This window comes from Egretta garzetta, unplaced genomic scaffold (assembly GCF_000687185.1).
Source record: "Egretta garzetta isolate BGI_Z169 unplaced genomic scaffold, ASM68718v1 scaffold322, whole genome shotgun sequence".
Taxonomy (NCBI): domain Eukaryota; kingdom Metazoa; phylum Chordata; class Aves; order Pelecaniformes; family Ardeidae; genus Egretta; species Egretta garzetta.
In genome coordinates, this window is record NW_009259044.1 from 794,253 (window position 1) to 817,152 (window position 22,900).

Consider the following 22,900-nt stretch of genomic DNA (forward strand, 5'->3'; position numbering starts at 1 on the left):
GAACGTTGTGTTTATGCTGTTTCAGGACCTGTTGTATGTTCTGCTCCCTCTTTCATTGGAAGAAATCAGCATTAATACCAGTGTCAGTATCTTATTCATAGTATATTGTAGGCTGCACAGTAAGCAGATGTAACTTCAGTGAGCCTTAGCAGTTTGTTTCTTATTGCAAAACAAATTTGTTTTAATGACTTTGTTTGTTTTTCTTTCATTTTACAATTGAAAACATGTATATATTTTTTGTGACTGCAATGAAGTGAGTAGATTCAATTTCAGATCTGAACTTAATTCTCCTTTGTTCATGCCTCAGCCGCTTTACACATCTGCCTTTGAGCTGTGAAACACATTTCACCTTTCAGTTTAGAAGAGGACAAATTACTAATACATCAGTTCCTTGGTTTGGAGGAAGGGAGGTTTAACTTCTGTGTTTTGATTTTTGTGTTAACGGTAGCTGACCACTGCTTCACTTTCTAGTCCTTAGAATGAGTCCTTTTCACAGGTTCTTGTAACTTAAGTTCATTAAGGATCAGCTGGTTTAGGGAGTCCCCTGCTTTTGGTGCACATAGCACAATAAACAGGCATGTCAGCTCTGCACGTAGGTGGCCGGTGACTGCAGCTGCTGGTGCTGGCGCTCATGCCAATAGCAATAAATGAGCAAAGAAAGCTTGAGAAGGTCTTATCTAGCCTGACCTTCCGCACTTCTGGGTTTCATCCAGAGACTTCTGCAGTTGGCCAATAATGCATGTTCCATAACAATCTGACTTAATTTAAAAATTTTGAGACTCTATCTTGTGTTCTGTTACATTGCTCTAGTAATGCTGGTAGCAAGTAAAAATGCACCTGATGGAAATCTTGACTCCAGGAATATCTTACAACTTCCCTGGCTGAGGAGAACCTGCAGAGTCTAGAGTGTACATTGTATCCCAAAGCACGGTCTCCTATCCTAAAGTTTTCTTCAACAGATTTTTTCCTTATTTAGCCCTTGTTCCATTAGAGTGGAATGCTACTCCTTTCACAAGCAAAATTTCCAGTTTCTGAAATTTTTGCAAGAGCATGACTTCTTGCTTTGAATTACAGTTAATCTTTTGCCTTCCTGGACTTCTCTTTTCTCGTCCTCTTTCCTATTTGCATGTAATCTGGTGATCTTATACCAATCTGCGAACAGAGGTACAGATGTACTTGCAATGGAACCTCTTGGTTGCTTCTTTTAATCAGCAGAGAACATTTTAATTAAAGGTCATTGCAATCTGAATGTGCACAAGAATGGATGTTGAAAAGAGTCTAAATGTTTATTATGATCTATCAACCTTAGTAAGTATTTTGACTTTTAGAAAAGAAGAGACAAAAGAAAATGAAATCAACGAGTGACTGGAGGGAGAGAAGAAATGCCATTCGACTTACCAACGAGTACACAGTAGAAACTCTGGTGGTGGCAGATGCTGATATGGTCCAATACCATGGTGCAGAGGCTGCCCAAAGATTCATCCTCACAGTTATGAATATGGTAAGTAGGCACTTTACTCTCAGAAGAATAAGCAAGAGTAAACAGATCATATCCAGGGTAGGTTAAAGCTGGCTTCCCTGACAGCTGAAATGGGTAACTGTTTTGACCTTGAAGTATGAGGAAAGGTTTTGGTTTTCTTGTGGTATGTGCCTCTTCCCCTCCATCCATGTGATTCCCTGTATTTGCTTAAGGATGCCACAATAAAAAAACCTTTTTTGAAACTGAAACTGCAAGTTTTCAATTAGGAAATATTCCATTATTGTTCAGGAGTGGTGTTTTTTACCATGTTGTTTGTACTGCTATGGTTTACCTTGGAAGAGAATATCCCAGAGTGGATAGATGGTCTTGTCTGACATGGTGTTTCTTGGGTTCCTAAACCTTTCTGTGGCATACCTGTTTCATAAGAGATATTTCTCTGTGGGTCATTGTCATAGCAGGCAGCCAAAGTTTTTTTGAAGACAGCAGTCATATTGATTTCTAGCAGAAAACCTGGCTTTAAGTCAGTTAGAAACACTTTTTATCTCTGAATTTTACATAATGAAAGTGGCTGCCTCCCTTGCTGTAGAAAACTTGGCAAATTTATCACCAAACTTATAGCTGATCCCATTCTCTTTACCCCACAATTTCTTGTGCTGCTGATCACACCTCTGAATAGCTGATGGAGTTGGGCTTTAGAAGCATTCTAGACATTCTGCAGAGAATCTGCCAGGAGTGAGGAAAGCCTTTTGAAATTGCAAGCTCACATGAAGTGTGGGTGTTAATTTGTTAGCTGTCCTAGTAGTTAAGCCTTCCGTCTCAGTTGATAAGGGAACACAAAGCCTCTCACCATGAGTGCTCGCTCACTTGCTTGTTGGCAGTGCCAATAAAGAGATAATGGCTAAATTGGATGTGGACACTGAAAACTCTGCTCAGAAGCGGCAGGGGTCCTTCCAGAGGCATTTGCACAAGGAAATCTTGGAGGAAGCTTGTATTCCTCTGCCCATGCTATTGTGACATCCAGGAACAGTTCATTCTCCTGACTATTGCTCTGTTGTTGTTCAGCAGCAGCAAATTGGCTTGCAAAAAAAATAACAGTTCTTAATAGTAATTGACTGGTCATGCTTCCCAGTGAAGAGCTGAGTGATGGATGCTCAGTGCATAATCCGGCTATGCGACAACAGCTTTTTAAGAGGTCTTGTATTCCTTTATCAAGCACTGGTGTGAGGGAGCCCTCCTGTAGTGAAATGCTTTGCTGATTAAGCAGAGTTTGTTTTAACTCGTCTTTTCCATTAACAAGCTGCTTTTCTGTGTCCCTTCTACCTTTTATTTTGCCTTCTAGCATGCTGTGACAATAGCCACTTTATTTGGAGAGGTTTGTAGGAAATGTCTTCTTGCAACAAATCCATTCATGCCACCATCACTTCAGGGTCTACTTGCTGGCTTTCTTGCGTTTAAGCATGTGTTTGCTGGGGCACAAGAGCCTTATTCTTCTCAAAGCCATGGTCTTCCACTTTTAAATTCACATGCCAGCTTTGCAGTGAGCAAAACATAAGTCATATTCATCTCTGAACAAATGTGTGTCTCAAGTCAATTTTTGAACTAACAGAAATGCACATTCAGATGTAACGTATGCATCAAGGCTGAGTTTCTTCCTTATGTCGGATGTTTCGGACCTCCAAAGGGCTGATGGATGCTTATTGTTTGCAGTGGCAGCCCAGGGGTCCTCCTAAAATCTGTTCTGCACGGGTTCATCAGTAAGATGAAAAAAAATCTGCCATTGTGCCCCCCAGTTCTGCTGGGGCTGGGACAGGGTATTATGGCTATGAGAGCTTTTAAAACATACGTCTAATCATCTGTCTTGATGATCAAAGTGCCAAAAGGTCAATTATTTCAGTGTGGCTTTATCAGCCTGTGAAGATTGTTAGGGTTGAGTACACTGATAGACCAAGTCCTAAACAAAAAATGGCCATGAGTACTGTTGTCTGTCCTGGCTGAGTAGTACTGCAGAACATCTCAGCAACATCAGCTTGCCAGGTGTGGATATATATGATGGAGAGTTCCTGATAGATGGGTTGGGTTCTCGAAACCCATTTACTAAGCAAATATTGAAGCTTAGTTTCCAATGGATTTGGCTGATGGACTTTTAAGCTAGGTTCTGGTGCTGTAGTGTGAGCTCACCCCTTTACTAGACGCTAGAGAGTGCACATGGAAGAGGAGTCTTGGCTGAGGAGCACATTTATCTGACATCTCCTAAGGTGCAAAGTCCAGCTGAAATGCTTCCCACTGTTAAGTCATTGCTCCTAGGGGCTCACCCATGTGGTTTTTCTGATGTCCGATAGGATTTCAATTTGTGTTCCAGCTTTTCAGCCTTCAGAGGAGCACTGACAGAGTGTCTGTCCTTTGTCTGGCCACCTACATTCCCACACTGGTAGGAATATAATATCTTTCAGGCCTCTATCTCCTTGAGGAAATTGGTTGTGAGTGGCTGCAAGATCAGAAGATACTGAGGAATACTAATAGGCAAAACCATAGTTGTCATCATTGCATAAATCCTTTATTCTGAGGCTATGAAACAAGGTGAAATAAAAGGGGATTTTAACATTCCATTTGCCATAATGAAAACTGATCTTGATCCCAGCAAAAGAGGCTGAAGAATAATTCAGAAAGTATATTTCAGGAAGAGAGAGAGGATAGTCATATTGTTTAGGTAGGCCTCAGCTGAACCCCTCACTCAGCCCCACTCTTTGGGTAGTGCCTCCTGAACCAGCCATGGTGAATCTTTGTGTGGTAGTTTCTCATCCATAAAGCTGTGGTATGAGGAATAACACATTCCCTAACTCCTTAGGGCAACATCTTTTACGTCCTTCTGCAGTGCAGGATCAGTTGTGCTCTACTTAACCACTCAAATGAAGGTCTCCTGGCTGCTTGGGATCTTTTTTTCCTCCCCGCCTCGATGGGACTTCTGTTGGCCTTCTGTGACTGTTAGTTGCAAGACAGGATTTGCCCCGTGATATTAGGCAGTGCTTATTCAGCTACACTGCAGGATGGCGGGCTGCCTCTAAAAGAAACCAGAATGTTAATTTTGGCTTGGATGCTTGCATTTAAGCAAATAGAACATTACTGGTCAGGGGTATATTAACTTAACTTCTCTCTGTAAGCCATTACGTTTACTGTCAAACCACAAAACAAGCATTAAGAGGTCTTATTAATGCATTTTATATTTATAGACATTTTAAATAAAGTGATCTGCCTTAAAGTATTTAATATCTATTTATGTTACAAGAATTTCTGAAGGGGAAAAAAGTCAGCATTACAAAATACTGTTTTATTGCTCCCTTGGAAAATGGGAATCTTAGGGAAAATCCTGACCACCACCCTCCTCTAGAATAACAGCTAAGAAACACAGCAAACCCCTTTTGCAACCCAGAAATAACAGGTAGTACTTCATATAGCAAATGCTGTGTTTTTAATGATATTCTGTAGTTCCCACCATCCCCCTGAACAGAGAATAGATTCACATTAAAGGTACTTGTGTTTTCTGAATGTCATTGTAGAGGTGCAAGCACTTCCATTTACTAAACTAATATTTGAAGTTGTAAGACAGATTTTTCCAAGATCATGGAAGAATTTCCCTCTGAGGTACTCTGTAATGTATGAGTAGCAACAAGCATGGCTCCAGGGCTTTGAGTTGACTTTTTTTAAGTCACTACCTCTAAAATGAAATCTTTTCTTGTTTTCTGGCAAGGTATTTGATTCAGCACGCTTTTTCCTAATGGGCGATTCCTGATGGCTTTGTGATAATGTTAAAAAAACCCTAAGCTGATAAAGAAGTTGTCAAATGCCACCATATACATCTGCAGCCTTAGCGAGGCAGTGAGTTTATGGGCATGCTGGATGTTAGGACATGCACAGGGAGAGATATCAGCACATTTATAGAAATGCAGAACCAGCTACTTAAATACAGGTGTGGATTTATTTTTCTAAGTTTTAAACTTCCTTGTTATTGAGCTTTTGCATGGTATTGCAGTGTTTGCATTTCAGTCCTTGTCTCCCCTTTGCATCCTTTGGCTTGAGTGCATCTCCTGTTCATGCCTTTCTTTAGTAGCCACTAGTGTTTAGGACTTCCTCTAAATTCCAAAACAAAGTTCATTTCTGGTAAAACATGCTTATTTTGCTTCATCTAAACTGAACTTCAAGTTTCTCAGCCAGCAACTAGAAGACCCGTGCATTGGCTTTCTTTTTTCCTCTCCCCTGCCTTTCTGTGCATCTGCTCACAATAGCCACTGTTCTGGGCTTGGTTCAGGAGCGGGTTCTGAAGCATGAGGCGTGCACTGCTTTCTTGCAGGAGTTTTATGCTTTTGTTTCTTTTTGTGTTTTCATTTCATCTGGGAGAAATGGCCAGTAAGACAAAAAGGAGATTCTCTGTCCTCATAGGCAAACTGCACTGGCCTCTACTGTGGCTGGTCTTCATGACTTCTGCTTTCAGCTTCCTGGAGAAAACTCCAATTCAAATGATTCTGAAGCATATGATAAATGAGGTATGAGACCCTTTGCAAAGTTCTGTCCGTGGCCATAGCGGTAGTCATGAGGGGTGAATGGTTTCAGCTAGCATGAGAACAGCAAGTTGTGAATGTTGGCTCCTTGCAATTGCGCAGAGCTTACTTTGCAAACCAAGTCCCACTCAGACTGACCCTCTGAGCATTTAGGGGCAGAGATGTCTGAATTTCCAAGACCACATCACAGTAATTTAAAAGCTGCTTTCTATGGGTTTGAAAACCTAGAAAAAGAGTTGGTTGGTTGGCTTTTCTCCCCTAAGTGCGTTTTTAGGGGTTTTGGAATAAATTACAACTGTGGCTTGGTTTTGAGCTTGCCTTTTTCTGAGAGAATACGGCAGACAGGGGTAAATCACTGTAATATGTGTTAGTTCTCCTGCAGCTGTTGCTAAGCCATGCGATTAGCGTGGAGGCTCTTTGCAGCAGCAAGCAGTAACTTGAAGTTAGAGATCTTTTGGATGTCATTAAGAGGGAAGATTTTTATGTTGCTCTTTAGGAATAATACTGGTTTACTCTCTGAAGCCTTATTTTACACTCTGCGTATCATTTTTCATTTTGTAGTTCCCCTGTGAGAGTTTTTTCTATGTTAAAGAAGCAGATAAAATAATTTTTATCATGCATGCATTGATGGATTTATATCTCTGTGCTCTTGGGGGCTGGCACATGCAGGCTCCAGAGCTGCCACTGACAATCAGCTCCCTTACCATGATCTGGAATTTTGATGATGGGAACAGGGATGTCAGGGGAAAGGATACAAGTATTTGATCACTGTCTACAGTTTTCTCTTTTCGCTCCAGCAGCCCTGGGAGAAAGAGTTATGTCAACTGTATCTTATAAAGAGCCATGAATATGTTCTTTTTCATAATGTTTAATGGGGTAATTTGAAAGCTTGGCTTTAGGTGGGTGTTAGAAATCCTATAGCACTTTTCAAAACAAGTGAAAGACAAGCTCAGTAACCTGACTAATGCTTCTGCTGTCCAAACGTCGTCCAGCAGCCAAGGCAATGGGGAGGCTCTTGCTTGAGTGCAGCGCTTAGGGAAGAAAAAAGAAAAAAGTCAATTTACCCTCAGGGTTGCTGTTCTGAACTCCAAAACATCTGAAATGCACACGTCTCCCTCCCACCGTCCACCTGCAGAGGAAGCTCTTGAGAATTAAAAAAAATTAAACTGATGTAGTTTAGTTCCTGTCTTAGCCCAATTCCTCATGTGTATGTTGTGCTTTATACGTGCTGGGGCAGGCCTGGACAGTTCATGCCAAAGCTGCATTTATTCTGTCCCTTCCATGTCAAAGCTATAAGGAGAAAGAAAGGCAGGAGGAATGCAAACAGAGGAGAAGGAGGAGGAGAAGGATGGTTCAAGCTTTTCTGCTTTCTCTAGGGCATTCTGTGCAGTAAAGCTCTGTCAGGGAAATGCAGATGAAGGCAGGAGATGTCAGAGATGGGCTTTATTCTTTTTCTTGTTCTTCTGTACTTACCTTCCATTTTTCTGTCTGTCTTCTGTGATTTTCTACCATACCTCTTTCTGTTTCCAAAGCTCGCTCTCTCTACTTTTGATGGAAGTCAATACAGTGTAGAAGTTCACCTGCAACAGGGCAAGCAGTGATCATGGCCACACTTCAGCCACACTGACAACTTTTCACATCCCTTCCCTTCAGCCTAGTGACCAAGAACCTCTATTGCTCTTCCAGCCAAGCTGCTTTCTGACAGCGTGGTGATGTCCTAAACCAGCAACCTTTGCATTTTGTTCCGCAGCAGTATGTTAGTGGGTTTCATGCAGCTGACACTTGTGTTCCCAGCTGCCTTATTTTACGAAAAGCTTCTAAAATACCCAAAATATTTTTACTTTTCTCCTGTTGGAAGTGGTCACAGCAGCCTCAAGGGTGTGATGCAATTGCAGGCTTGAGGGAGGGTGGCCCGCAGTATTGCGCGTGGGAAGGGAGGTGTCCGTGAGTCAGCCTCTCTGTTAATGCATGTTGTCTGTGCAGCAGGAAATCTTGAGAACATCTGCACTAGGAAATCCCATTCCTCCTCCCCTGGTACCAATTATCTCAGCCTCCTCACTTGGCGCTGTTAGCTAATGTGCCACTTGGACGTGGTGTCTGAGCAGCTTTGGCACGCCAAGCCTGTGGGTGGTGGTTTCCCTGTAGGCTGGGTGAGAAGGGCAGAAGGTGGTCACTGCCATGATGGAATCCGATTTCTAGCAGGAAAGACCTATGGATTTGAATCCTTTCATTTTAAGGGCACCTGGATTCCGGGATAATGCTTCCTTTGGGCACAACCTACCTTGCAGTCTGGTTTAACGCTGCTGCCAAAATGGCTGAACTCACTCTCATCTTTTTTCATCAAGTCATTTAAGGTCTGGTTGTCTTCTCACTGGGGTTCCTACTAGCCTTAAAGACCCTGATTTGAGACAGTTTGGGTTTTCATTTACAAGGGTAATGTGCTGGGTGCAGCTGGTAAGGTGCTGGCAGCGGGGGGGCTGCAGGGCGCCTTCTGAGGAGAGACCCGGGGCTGCCCCGTGCCGGACACAGCCGGTTCCAGCCGGCTCTGCAACGGCCCCACCACAGGACACAGCGTTGGCCATCAGGAAAGCTGTTGACGCCTCTGTGAAAACATATTTGCAAAAGGCCGCATAGGCAGTGAGGAAAAAAAGTGTGAGGGGAAAAAAAATAATCTGTGTGAACACCCAGGTCAGAGCAGGAGGAGGAGGAGGATTTGTTCCAGGTGCAGGAGCAGAGGGTGCCCTGCGGTCTGTGGAGAGACCGTGGTGGGGCAGGTGGGGTATTCCCTGAAAAATATTGTGGAGACAGGTTCTCCCGATAGGAACTGCGGCCCATGGAGAGGACCCATGCTGCAGCAGAGCAAAAGTGTGAGGAGGAAGGAGCAGCAGAGAGGAGTTGTTACGGAGTGAGCACAACCCCATCCCCCTGCACCATTTGGGGTAAGGGGGAAGGAGGTAGAAGAGTCAGGAATGGAGGAGTGAAGTTGATCCTAGGACAAAGTGGTGGGATGAGGTGAGGGGAAAGCGTTTTTCTTTAATTTATCTTTGTTGCTCTCAATACAGATTATTTTAATTGGCGATAAATAAAATTTTCCCCAAGTCAAGTGTGTTTTGCCTATGATAGTAGTTGATAAGTGACCTTCCTCTCTATCTCAACCCATGAACTTTTTCATCTTATTTTGTCCTCCTGTCCTGTTGAGGAGGGGTTGTGAGAGAGCGGCTGGGTGGGGTTTAGCAGGCATCAAGTCAGAGAAGCTCAAGTGCCATATGTCTGCTTGCCTCTCAAACTCGGTGTCTCCATTTCACAGTCCTATGTCTGGGCTAAATGCAAGGGCAAATCACTTATGCAGAACTGTCTTGCACTCAGTTTTAATTGAGAAGGTCCTTTCAGTGTAGTGATGGAGAGTATACATTCTGTATTCGGTTAATGAATAAGACTTGTTTGAGTGGTGATGTTTGCTTGTGCAGACTAATTTGCAGACACACTTTTAGGTACATTTTCTTGCTAATTTGCCTGCAGATCTTAGCTCATTTTGAAAGACAAGTTTATTTGTGGGTGGAGTGTGAATAGTTCCCAGCAAAATCTATGTAGACCTTTCTGTATAAAACTTTACAGGGGGCTTTTTGCTAACTGGAAACTAAATAGAAGAATCAGCGAAGGCAGATGAAGTTGGAGATGTCTCCCCAGTCTTCAACTTGATTCATGAAAGACGATTGGAAATTGTAAATGTGATGCTTTGACAGCATCCTGCAGCTCTGGAACTGGATCATCTTAAATCGCAGTGCTAATGTCTTCAGCTGAGCTTATTATGATGACACTTTAAATCCAGAGAAACAGTGCAGAGCTGTATGAAACAAACAAACAGAAAGGATTACTCTTCCTCTGGCAACTGTCTCTTCATCTCTGAGAAAAATTCTTAAAATTTCATTAAGAAATTATTTACCCAACACGTGGGTATTGTTAGCTATCGTACTTTCTTGCTGCCAGTAATAAATCATTTACTTAGAAATGCTTCCTTGTAGTTAAACAACTCCTAAGCATGGCCAGAATAAACACTCCCACTTTTGTTTGCACCACGTCTTCAAAATTCTGCACACCGTCTATTCTAAAACATCGGGAGAAACAGTTCTTGCTAATATACCCGGATTTGTGCCACAGCGATAATCGGCATCCTGTCATTATCAGTCTGGTAGGCCAGCACTGTGGTGTCAGGGAGGTTACAGTATGTTTGCCTGTACACACATTACAATACTGATTGCAGTGCAAAGGAACCAGTCTGACTGCATTGAAGCAAGCATCTCCCTTTTAATCCAGCCAGGGCTCATGGATTTAGAAGTCTGGTTCAGCCTCTAAGGCATTCAGAGTCGGGGATGGAAGCAGAGCTAGCTGGAGCAGATCTCTGATGAGAAAGGGTCTGTCTCTTCTCCAGGTGGGCTGTGTTTGAATGCTTTAGTTGGGCTGAAGTACAACAGCCACTTTTATCAGGTTTATTTAGCAGAGGGAAAGGTTATTGTTCCTGCTAGACAACACAAACTACCATCAATCTGGGGCTTCTTTGGGCTCCATTTAAGAGAATAAGCAAACAAAGCCTGAGTAAACAAGCAAAGTAAAGCCTCTTTTTGCATGCCTGGTGTCTTTTTCGTTTAGTATCCAATTGTTGATGCTGTTAGCTAAGTTGGACTCTTCTGAGATCACTGGTGGATGCAAATACAAATGCAGTCAAAATTATCCTTAGGACAGAGAGCACAAGAGAAAAGGAAGAGGGGCTGACAGCCTTCAAAATTACATACTAAACTCTCCAGCAGCTTGTTCTTGCTACGCAGGTTTTGTCAGTGAATGCTTTTTGAAGTCAGTGTGTTTGGATCACTCTGGGCTTGGTCTGGAGGCAGACAGTTTGCCTGCTCTGATGGAAAGGCAAGCACCATCGTCCATTAGGCTTAATGATAAGAGCCTGTTTGCTGTCCTCTCATTTTATGAGTAGAAACATTATGGGATGGTCAGAGGTAGCAGTGAGCAAGGCAAATCAAAGGCATCCATCACATGCAAATGTTTGTTAGTCTCTGTAGTGGTACGTGTGAGATCAGTGCGATGCCCCATTGACCTTCTCAGCTCAATGTCCAGGTCTCCATTTACACATAGGTCAACTGTCAGAGCCCTTCTCTACAAGTGTCAAGTTTATCCCCCCAGGTCTGTAGTCAGAGGCCTTAGCTACTCTACCAACACCGCCCCGAGCTAAGTAGATAGTACCAGCACTAGTATGCGTTTGCATACCAGCCGCAGGGAAGATAAATACCTTATTGTGCTCGTACTGAAGGTCAGTGGGTCAAATACTAAGTAGTGTCTGTCTTGCAATCCATGCCTAAATTATAGGAAACATTTACGTATGTGCTTAAATCCAACCACAAACAATAAAGAGCTTAAGAACACTCTTACACTGAGCACATTCCTGAGTATTTGCACAAATAGGAAAAATACCAAGCGTTGAAAACATAATATCCGAAATGTGTTCATGTCTTGGGATTGTTGTAGGAAGTTAGCTGAGCCTGTGTGATATTTCTAGCCAAACAAGATGTGAGTAAGGAATATAGCTTACCTGAGGCCAAATCCTGCCTCCTGTTAATCAAGAGTCTGCCTTCAATGATCTTGATTTTATTTTTTTGATTGAGTAGGGAATACAATATTCATCCAAAGGTTATCGTGAGGTATTTAAAACCTTTTTAAAATAAACCCCTCCCTCACCTTTTTGATATATTCTAGTTAAAGCAGTTGTACATGGAGAAACGGGTGGAATAAAATTCTGGCATCAATTAAGATCTTATGTTCTAACCTATAAAAATGAGGTGAAGTATCTGAGCTGGAATGCAAAATCTGGAGAAAGTAGTAAGGTAGTTTCCGGTGCTATTTTTGTATTTCCTGAGGCTTGTGTCATTATGTGCTGCCTTATTACTATTCTCTTATATAAGATATGAAAATAACAGAGGGAAATTGCTTTTCCATTCCATTTCCTGAAGTCTAAAACACACCATTATTTCATCTTGCATTCAGATATCTCTGATATTTAAATGCTGAAGATCCATATCAGTTGGATGCTTCATAACGTATGTCCATGTTCCTGAGACTTTGGTTTATGTTTAGAGGTCCTTTGGAATATTTCTCGCCTTTGCTTTGTTGCACAGCAACCCTTTTTCTCTTGTTTATTCCAGTTAAATGTATTTTTCTTGCTGTAGCTAGCTTGTGTATTTTTTGGTTTGTTTTTTAATGTTTTTTGTCCTTGAATGCTGACTCTTGCTTAGATTAGTCTGTGACAGATTGGTCAGGTGGGGAAGCCAAATGCAGTACAGTAGGAGCAAACCTAGTGTGGTTTTGCAAGTGTTTTAGCTATGCTGTAGTATACGGAACTGTTAGAGTGGTAACACAGTAGTTCTTAAAAAGTTCTTCATTTTACTGAGTGTAGTAGCACAACCCATTTGAGTTTGTTTTCAATCAGTTTTTTGAAGGACAAATGTCTAACTTTAGTCATGATTAGTTCCTTCAACTATTACTAGGTCTTTGTATTGTTACTGATACACTGTGGATGTTTTCTTTGCATTTTAACAGGTGTACAATATGTTTCAACATCAAAGTCTTGGAATTAAAGTCAGCATTCGAGTGACCAAACTAGTCCTGCTCCGCAACCGTCCTGTGAGTTCTAACTCATTTTTACCCTGCTATTATAATTGTACCGTGGTAGTCTCACAGGCAGAGCAGGATCCTTGTGCTGGGGTCGGGGGGAAAAGTGGGGCACGCTTAGCCGCATGATCACAAATCGTAAGTAGTGCCTGCTGCACTACACCAGACTATTAAAGGTGGGAAGTATAGGGGGCTGTGGGAGTGAAAGGAGCTATCGTCCTTTTATTTATCCTTCCTGGTAAATCTTTGCAAACCACTCTCAGGAGTTAACTGTTACAAAGATTAAAAATTATATGGCTCTGGTATTGAGTCTTTTGAATGTAGTGCTGTATTAGAAGCTTATGACTGCTGCCAGCTGTTGGAGTTTGTTCTGTAGATCAAATGACAGAAGTCAGAGTGGATTCCAAAGTCCCTAGTTCACCTGCTCAGATGAAGCTGGGTTTGCACTTTTCTTTCTATCACATCTGTATCTTTAGGCCTCTCATATTTCATCAGAGGTCTAATGCTTTATGTAAAGACTGTGACTGATATTTCTTCTTTTGTATCCCTTTTTTTCCCCACAAGGCAAAGTTGTCTATTGGGCATCATGGAGAGAGGTCTCTGGAGAGCTTTTGTCAATGGCAAAATGAAGAATATGGCGGGGCAAAATACCTTGGTAACAACCAGGTTCCTGGCGCGAGGGATGACACGCCTCCTGTGGATGCTGCTGTTTTTGTAACCAGGTATAGTGAGGTCTGGCTTATCAGTTTACTTCAACCATTAATGGCCCATAGTCAATGATGGGGTTATCTGGTCTAGCAGTAATCCAGGAAAAAGATGTGTTGATGATGATACATTTGCTACTTGTGTGCTGTTTGGATGGCTCAGATGACTCAGATGGAAGTGATTTGTCTTGTTTCTGTGTATACTTAACAAGGTTGTGCAAAAGCATCTCTCTTCCTGAACCAGAGCATTGTCATAGTCAGGATACACACAAGACGTGGCTGTAGCACAGGTGATACTTTTTTCTCACACCAGCTGGTATGAGTGGAAAAAATAGGTGAGGTTTTGGAGCTTAAGCCCTTCTTCCTAGAAGAAAGAAGCTGTGGAGTTGAAAACAGAGGTGGGAACAAGTGCTCTGTGTGTAAATAGGTATGAATCAACTGGACAGTCAGACAGGAGAGACAGTTGGTCCCTGCGGAGCAGACAGCGTGTCAGTAGTGGGGAGCTGGTGAGAAAGTCACGTCTTAAAGAAAGTGAGAGATGAATACCATAAAGTGAATTAATTTTCTCTCTCTTTGCCCTAGGAAATAACCACTTTAACACCTCTCTTTTATCACAGCTGAAATAGAGGAGGGGTGTAATTCTTAATTTGTTTGTATGTTTGAAAATTGCTGCATTTATTTCAGATGTGAAATAATTTGTGTATGAATACTTGAGCAAAATTCCTTGCAGCCTGCCTGTACCTGTTGATGTATCGAACACATCAGGGTATGGCCTAGGTAAAGTAAGCAAAAAAGGTGTTGTCCATATTAACCTGTAGTCTTTCTTCCTTTAACTTCACTACATGAGCTCAACCTGACAATACAATGCAAGTCCCATAAATTCAGAGTAGCAAGTTCATGGTCTTTTAAGTTGATTGTGTACTTTAAGATGTAAATAGAGAATGTGTTGTTAGAGAAATGATCTCTGAAATGATCTCTGAATAATTAAAGTGACCATAAAATATAGTTTAAGATGGATGCTGTATGTGCTAGAAAAACACTACTTCCTACCCCCTTCTTCCCCAGTTTGAGAAAGAAGTCTGTACTGCGGTTCAGTATTACTCACCTCTTTCACCTTTTTTCCTCTGTCAACAATGAAAGTAAAATACATGTTTTTGCATAAACTGCCATTCTGATTGTAATAATCTCTTGTGTTAATAGTCACATTGCAAAATATCCGTGGGATTTTGGTGAGTGTTCAGTAAAATAGCCGGCGAGCAGGGCATGAGGCCAGCAAAGTTCCTAAGAATGCACCTTCACAGACATGTGTGCAGTTCCCCCAAATCCTTCTCTCTCCTCTGTATTCAGTGTAGTCCAACCACGCACTTAAGCAGATATTTAACATTTTAGACAGAGTGAATAGTTCCTTTGAAGTCAATGGGCTGCACATCCTGGTTATAGTTAAGGATGTGCTTCATTGGATCAGGGCCTAAATAAATAACTAACATTTTTGTTAAACTCATCTGGGCATCCAGTTGTCCTGCATGACAAGTGAAGCATACAGAATCTCTTCTGATGTGCTCTAATCATGGGGCGGAGGGGATGAGCAGAGCATTTCATCTGTGCAGTCTCTCTGCAGCTTATAGAATTGAATGCATAATGTCAGGCTAAATGAGTTGGACTCAGGCATCTGAGGAAGAATTGTAGAAAGAATTTGTAGGAAGAATTGTTCAACAGATTTGCAGGGGTTTGCCGTCAGAATAGCTGGAGAAATACAAGTTCAGCTGGGTTAGAAACTAGATTCAGATCTTGTGAGAAAGTTCAGGCCAGGGAGCACGTGGCTGTGCATAAGAGCAGCATTGTTCCTGTATGATAGGTCAGCAGTGTGTACTTGTAGTCTTTTTCCTTCCTTCTTGCTGTGTCTTGTCATCCTTAACCCATCCTGCTTCTGCCACATAGAGGATGCCGCATTGCTTGGAAGACTTCTGGCCCAGCAGCCCGAATCCTGCGTCAGGGAAATGAGATTTTCTACTCTTGGCTTTGGAAGGGTGTGTGTGTGTGTGTCCCTGGACCCTCCCCAGACTGTACAGATGGACCAGTGGTAGAGGATATGGGAGCAACAGCATGTCCAGCACAAGCAATTGTGCCAGAAGAAGCAGAAGCTGAGTTTTCAGCAGCTGCAGCTGCTTTAGGACTAGAAACAGATTCTTTGGGGTCAGCCTCTGAAGAAATCCCTCTGGTTCCAATCTGGCTGTGTTCATTTGAAACACCAAGGCACGCTTGCCTTTTGAAACTTCACCTCTAACTGATGTTCCCCATGTACTTATTTGTATGCAAAAGTAGATGACCTAGGTGGCAAATGTCCCTCCTGTGGGATTTTAATAGTATCCACCTGATTGAGTTCCGGGTAAGTGGCAATACTATGCCTGTGAAATATGATGTACCATTGCCCAGTTCAGTAAATAAATGAGACAGTGAGAATAATCTGTTAAAGCCCTGAAGGTCTGAGTATAGTGTTGCGGTCTCTATAATCATCAGACTTCTCTTGTTCAAATTCTGTTTTTGAACTTGCAGAAATTCAGATCTCTGGCATCTATGGCTAATGTACTTCATATTTTAATGGGCAGCTGACCAGCTGTCTGCAAGATCTGTATCTTAGTGATCTTAGAAGCATGTCTCATTTGAAACAGATTCCCCCTCTTGATCTTCTGTCTTTTGCATTCCCTAGGAAATCTTCAGGCATTCTGATGTACTCCCCAGCTCTGGCCTTATAGGTGTTTGGGTCAGGTATTAGACTATAGGTGATGTGATAGCAGAGCGAAGAATGATGCAACACTGATAGGAACAGAATTCTGAGCTGTCATTAAGCAAAGATTTGGGGTTTTTTCCTGACATACTGGCATAGTTATTCCATTTGCAGCCTGCTCCTCCCTTCCACATTTCTCCAGCCCTTTGCCTTCCCATTAAATGTGCAAATGAAGCAATTCCATGTGCATTAAGGAAACTGGGCACATAGTGCTACTAAATGTATATATGGATGCGCACATTTTTTTTTGCAGGTTTTTGACTGTACCAGTTTCCTCTGTCCTTTAGCTTTATGACCCTGCAGGGTTAAAGTGGTCAAAAGCTGTCATTTGAAGGATGCTGGGAAGTAGCCATTAAACAGAATACTTCTTACTCGTGTTGCACAGTTCAACTACTGTCCTTCTTTCTTACAGGAAGGACTTGAATTGCAGAATTTAGCTTAGCACAGTTAGGTATTTTTTTCCAGTTCATGTGAGCCAGATGGAAGAGTGTAGGAGGAGTTCTGAGCTCTTCTTTTCTGGCTATTTTTATTGAACAAAACAACTGACTTGTCATTTTTTTAGAAGAATTGTTTTAAGTCTGCTAATGGAAACACTGCACAGTACTACAAGTGATAATGACTGAGAATTTCACAGGTCCCTAGAAGATGAGAACACACGGCCTGCTTGATTCAGTCAGTAGCTAAAAGTGAAGAGTAACTTTGCTTCACAGCTACAGCGTGTGATTTCAGTATATTATGCAAGACTTAGTGTGATAAGGTCAGATCTTGGATTTGAAATGCAGCTCCCGGAGTAAGATTTTTATTCCAACATAGCTCTATAAAGGATTCTGCTAACAAAACTGTCTCTGTGACAAGAGACCTCTGCACATGCAATTATTAAGATGTCTTTTTTTATATCCTTGGAGTATCATTATAGTATCATTCATGTCAAGCTCTCACTTCAAAAATATAGATGCAGTCGAGCTCAAAAATGCTTCAGAAAGAGACAAACCTGTGATTAAAACTTTTTTAAAAGCAGATCAGTTTCAGTGGCATAATGGGGCCATCTTACTTCACTAGCGGGACTGATCCACAGGTGAGATAGATCTTTCTTAATAGCTTTTCAGTCTTTGCCTCCCCTCTGATTGCCAGGAAAGGACTGTAGGAGTTTCAGTATATAGCTTTTGTGATGGGGTGGCTGCTTGCCTTTAGAAGAAGACCGAGACCCACCGAGCTCATTCGTGACTAAAGGTTTGGATGTACTTTTCTGTTCGGCCACAGAGTTTTGGGGTAAAATGTTTACAGTAGGTCCAGATGATTTAAAGCCTAGCATTCTGGTACAAGATCTTTGAATAGAAAGATGGCGTCTCTTGGACTTGTGTTTGATAGTTTAAAGGATGGGCTGAGGAGGTTTCATACTTGCAGTCCCACATGTGATGAATTGAGCAGCTGCATTCAGTTCTTCTTGCTGACCTGTTTCAAGTCCTTCCCTGACCAGACAGCATCACAGCACTCTCTTACAGACAAGGATTGTTCTACCTCTGTAGGAGAGTCTGCAAGTTGTGCTGGATCATTTACAAGACCCCTCATTTTATGGCATGGTGGTGGTTTCTCCAGGGAGCTGCCTGAAAGTGCCAGACACCTTTCAGTGTAGAACACAAGAGTGCAAGGAGCAAAATTGCTGTGCTTTATTTGCAGAGCTGGCCAGCCCCTGAAGAGAGATGCTTTTCTAGCAGTGGCCTCCTGCCATCTGCTAATAGTTCAGCTATCTGTTGTCACAAGAAAAGCATCTGTTTGATTTACCAGTTTATATAACATAATAAGTCCTTAAATAAACCTCCGTCAAGTTGGCTCTGGGAACTCAAGCAGGCGTGCTTGTGCCAGCTCCGTCAGGAGACTGTCATTAGTCTTCTTTGGAAAGGCTGGAATGCCAAGGTGTCGAGACACAGTAAGGCTGCAGTGAAAAATGAAAGCTGGGGCTGGTGTGTGGCCGTAGCTTCCGATTTTGTTTTGTTCCTATCTGATTTTTTAACACTTAGATGGTTGTTACGGTTTTTCTGCATTGAAGCATGGTTAGTTTTCAATGGCTACTTAACGAGAGCTGGTAATAGCTGCTGTTTCTCTCCTTCCAAGCCCCTGACAACTTGATGTGTGACTTTCAAAGGTATTTGGTTTGAAGGGTTTGGGTTCGTCAGCCACAGTCCTGGGCCTTAAGTCCCTTTTCCTATAAACTCTAGTTTCATATTTTTCTTCAAGAAAAAAGTATTTTTAATCTCTCTCTATTTTTAAGTATTTTCTTTTTCTAAGTATTATCTTTCTCTTAGTATTTTTAATCTTCCCCCTGCCAAACTTTTAAACTCAAAATCCCACCGGGGACTCAGGCATTTCAGACGACACACTCCAAATGTACTAATATGATTCTCTCGCTAGCTTCCCCGCAGGGTGAGGAAAGCCATAATGATAGAGATTATGGCTCCCCGGCTTCCCTTGGGTTCAGGAACTTCTGAAATGTTTTAGCACATGTGATGCTTTTCTCTAGCTCCTCTTCATAGCGGATAGCACTGCAAAGCAGGTCTGGTGAAGATAGCTCCTAAAGTTTAGGTCTAAGTGCTTACTGAAATGTACTCAAACCATTAATTTAGTTATAAAATGTTTTTCCTCCCACACTTGTTTTTCTGTCATGAAGAATCTCATTTACAAAATCTTCTCGCATGAAGTGTCATCACTCAGATGATAAGCTTCAAGGCTTTTAATTCTGTTTCTGTTTAATACAGCTCCATGGATCCCTGGTTGATTTGTGGGTGCCAGTGGCATATGTAGTACCTCTTCCTGCCTTGATGAGATCTGGGGAGACTGGATGAGGTGTGGGGGAGTAACAGAGACAAAATGAAGTCTCTTGAACCTCTCTGTATTGGATTAAAATCATGAAATGGCAAATCTGACTGTAATAAGCTTAGCTGAAGCCAATTCACCTAGCTGTTACCTGGCAAATCCTGAAATTCTTCTTCCTTGTCAACATCTGTCTTTTTCTGTTTAGTCCTGCTTCTTTCTTGTCCTTTTCTAGTCCAGTGGAAGAAAAAAAAACCTGAAGAACTGAGAATTTCTGGGTATACATGACCAGTTCTGTGTCCTCAGGCAATGTCCCCACAGATCTCCTCCTCCCACTTTTGATGGTGGTCTTGCATCACAGGGAGTCTGCTCCTTTTTGTTACAGTTCTCTTGTGAAAATAAGAGCTTCAATTTTAATCCAGTTGCTGAAGAAGCCTGACATCATAAGAGTGAGGCAGTACTCTTTTATATGCTAAATCTTAAGTCTCGTAATTGGACTGTAATATATGGAGCTGATTCACATAATTGCTGGTAATCTTGCAGTAGCAACCAGTGCTGTTATCTGTGTTGTCATCATGTAGACTGCACAGCAGTTTTTAAAAAAAATCACAAACCTCAACACCCATGATATGTGAGTCATGCATCACTGCTTTTTCCTAGCCTGAAGTCTGGAGGCACAGGATACATTTCACTTCTGTTCTGTTTTTCTTTCTAGGACAGATTTCTGCGTACACAAAGACGAGCCTTGTGACACTGTGGGTAAGTACGGGAGAGTATTTTGACAGCCACCTCTGTGCTAAGGGGAGCTTTCTGGGCAATCTGTCATTCTTCGGTTTGCTGTAATGTTGCTTTTGCTATTCTGTATACCTTTGTGATACAGATACAGATTAGTTGAGCAGGGTATGAACTATAAATAAGCTGTTAAATATTAACCCCTTCTAAGCACTGGAGGCCTCTGAGTTCAGGAAGTAATCTGAAGTATTTCTACTTTGGAGCGGATGTAGAATCACAATATTTGGAGATTAGGAAACTGTCTTTTGGTGTGTTTGTATAATGCTCCTTTCAGTGCGCTCTGACCTAAACCAAGAATTTGCTAATGAGTGTATTTCCAATTGTAAGAACCTGTGTAACACTCCCAGATCAAACTGGCACTCAGACACCAGAGAAGAATACCTCATTGTAGGAAAGCCAAGTTAAGTCTTCTTTTCTGCCTCCTACTCCTCCTACTTCCTAACTGCCTTTAATCTTATCCAAACCCTGCATACACAGTGTCCTTACATCCCACACATTAAATACCTTGTTTGTTTATTTATTTGTTTAACTTAGGTAGCAGTAAGCTTCTCTGTATCTGCTCTCATGGTATTTTTTTTTTTTAATCACCACAGTAGCAGCAGTGTTTGGAGGAATAGCTCAACATCGTCTGTATGATGATTGCATTATTTTTTTAGACTTGCCTCAAAGTCAAGTGGCCCCTTATCCTACATTCTATGTAAACTTGGAATGGATCCTGATTTTCAGTTGATCTTACACTTCAGTGTTCAGACAGACACTTGCAGACTAGGGGTTGCTATTCTGACAGTAGTGGGTGATGACGAGCATGGGGTAAAGTGACTTCAGCAAAAGTTCTGAAACTACCTGCAGAAGTCTTATCGCAGAATGCAGGTCCCTCCATTGTGGAAACTCATCAGGCGGAAGGGAAATACAGAGCTGAAAAATATGTACATTTTCTTTTCAAACATGAGCAAGGACTTGCCTCTATGTCCAAGTTTTCTTTCCAGTCAGAATCCCTCACAGTGCATTTATTCTGTGTCCAGTGGAAAACACGCTTCCACTGAGGAAGGTTTTCATACCGTGTACCTGCATCTGGAGATGGCTGTGGTAAGATACAATAAAGAAGTGTAAAAAAAAAAAAAAACAGAGAAGCTGATGGAAGACACATGCTGACTAAGGTCAGAGCTCTTTCCATTTTTAAAGACAGTATTGTTGAAGGTCTCTATTCAGGGAATTATATTACCATAGACGGCATGACTAAGGAAATATTTTTATGACTCCTTTTCTGTTCTTAAAATACCCAAGTACTTTCTTATCCTGCAACTTGCTGCAGGCTGTGGCTGCAGTGGAGAAAGTGGAAGATCAGAGCAATAAAGATTAAACTCATTTGTTACGCTTTCCAGCATAGTTTTTCCAAGATACTTAGAAGATTAATGTTCCTGGACAAAACCATTCTTACTCTTTGCACTCTTCAATCCTACTTTTCCTTCCCTCCTTTTCCACTGACAGTTTCATTATATGGCAGCAAAGCACTAGCATCTTCACTTACACATTTTCTATGCTCCACTGTTTCTGCTGTCTGAACCCTGAGGCGGTGTGCCTTATCCCTGAGTACAGATGAAATCCTCCATCATATGATACTATCATTTCTTAAATACTGTTGAAATAAGTAAATATTTTGATAACATAACTTTTCAAGCATTATTGCCTGTGCCCAAACTGGTGAGTTACTGTGGTTGTTTCAGAACATCTACAATTTAGGGCCTTATCTCTGTGTTGTATATAATAGCAGCATATTTTTAAAGTTGTCTTCAAAACCATAAAATGAGGAACAGTTCTGCTAGGGCTGCAGTCTGAATGAAGTCTGCCCAATTAAACTGCATTCTAGTATCTCATCTGTCCCTGCCTAGAGAAATACTTCTTGAGCTTAGTTGTTGGAGGTATAGCCTGAAGAAGAGAACAGATTCCTCTGGTCATCAGCTTGCTAAGGAGTAATGCAGTGGTTGAATATGAAATTGGAATGCTGGATTTTGATGGATCTATCCATAAAACAGATATTTCGTGTTTGAGTCCTTATGTGTGTCCTAAACCCATAGGATGGTATCTGATAATTATGGACAATGTGTCTGACGCCCTGAATATATCATATACTTGTGATTTATATAGAGGTCGTTGTCTCTGCATTCTGCAGATGGATATAGCACTGTATTATATTAATTCCCCTTTCTCTGCTAAAGGTATTGTGTTGGTGATATAACCATGTGATTTTTCTTTACTGATGAAAGTTAGCCCCTGTGCAATCCATTCATATTACAAATGTTAGACCAGAAGGGAATTTGGCCTTGTTGTGTCATTTGCATACCTGTCACAGCAGAGGAAGAATAAATTAAGGAATCCATGCAACTGGTTTGAGAAAGTGGTTAGTGTTGGTAGTACTAAATTTTAACTGTGTGAAGATTCTCCAGTTTTCCTTCTTAGTCAGAATAGGGAAAAATAGGTGTGAATTGTAGAGAAGTAGGTTTTTAATAGCCACCATTCCATGCCCTGTATGGGCTATATAAGTAGCAATGTAGCATGGCATATATTTGGGCTTAATATGGATGCAACAGTCAAAGTAGGCTGATGCCTGTTGGTATACCATACTGGCTTATGAAGAATTGTGTTGATGTTTCAGCCGTCTCTGTTGTTGCCAGATTCCTATTCCTCACTCCAGCTCCCAGATAGTCCCCTCAAAATCAGCAAGACTGCCTTCCGAAAGCAAGAAGCTTGTCCAAAGCATGACATCGCATTTGGTCTTGATGGTGATGCTGAGGTTATAGCACTCCCCAAAGTTCTCTAGAATAGCAACTTGCTTTCATTTCTTGCCTTATACTTCGCTTTTATGCATGAAGAATGTGGTCTCAGCAGATGCAGTTGTGTTTTTATACCTGCTTATGGATGACGTTGGCCATTGCAATGTGGTACACAGCCATCCTGTATAGGAAGAAACATCTTTCTGGTGAGCAGGCGCTCTGTATAAGTAGAGAATCTGGACTCTAGACTCCTGATTTATATTCCCAGCTCTGGCATCGACTCACTGTGTGACATTTGGCAAGTCACTTACTTACATTCTGAATGCTTCTGTGTACCT

General features: G+C 41.7%; 1 protein-coding gene across 1 annotated transcript in view; it reads left to right on the plus strand.

Moving 5' to 3' along the window:
• The window catches only part of ADAMTS17 (ADAM metallopeptidase with thrombospondin type 1 motif 17), a 183,698-nt gene that overhangs the window by 16,638 nt on the left and 144,160 nt on the right, over positions 1–22,900 (plus strand). The window contains exons 3-6 of the mRNA XM_035890595.1: positions 1,329–1,501; positions 12,631–12,714; positions 13,267–13,424; positions 19,715–19,758. Of these exons, the coding sequence (XP_035746488.1) occupies positions 1,329–1,501; positions 12,631–12,714; positions 13,267–13,424; positions 19,715–19,758 (459 nt within the window). The remainder of the gene's footprint in view (positions 1–1,328; positions 1,502–12,630; positions 12,715–13,266; positions 13,425–19,714; positions 19,759–22,900) is intronic.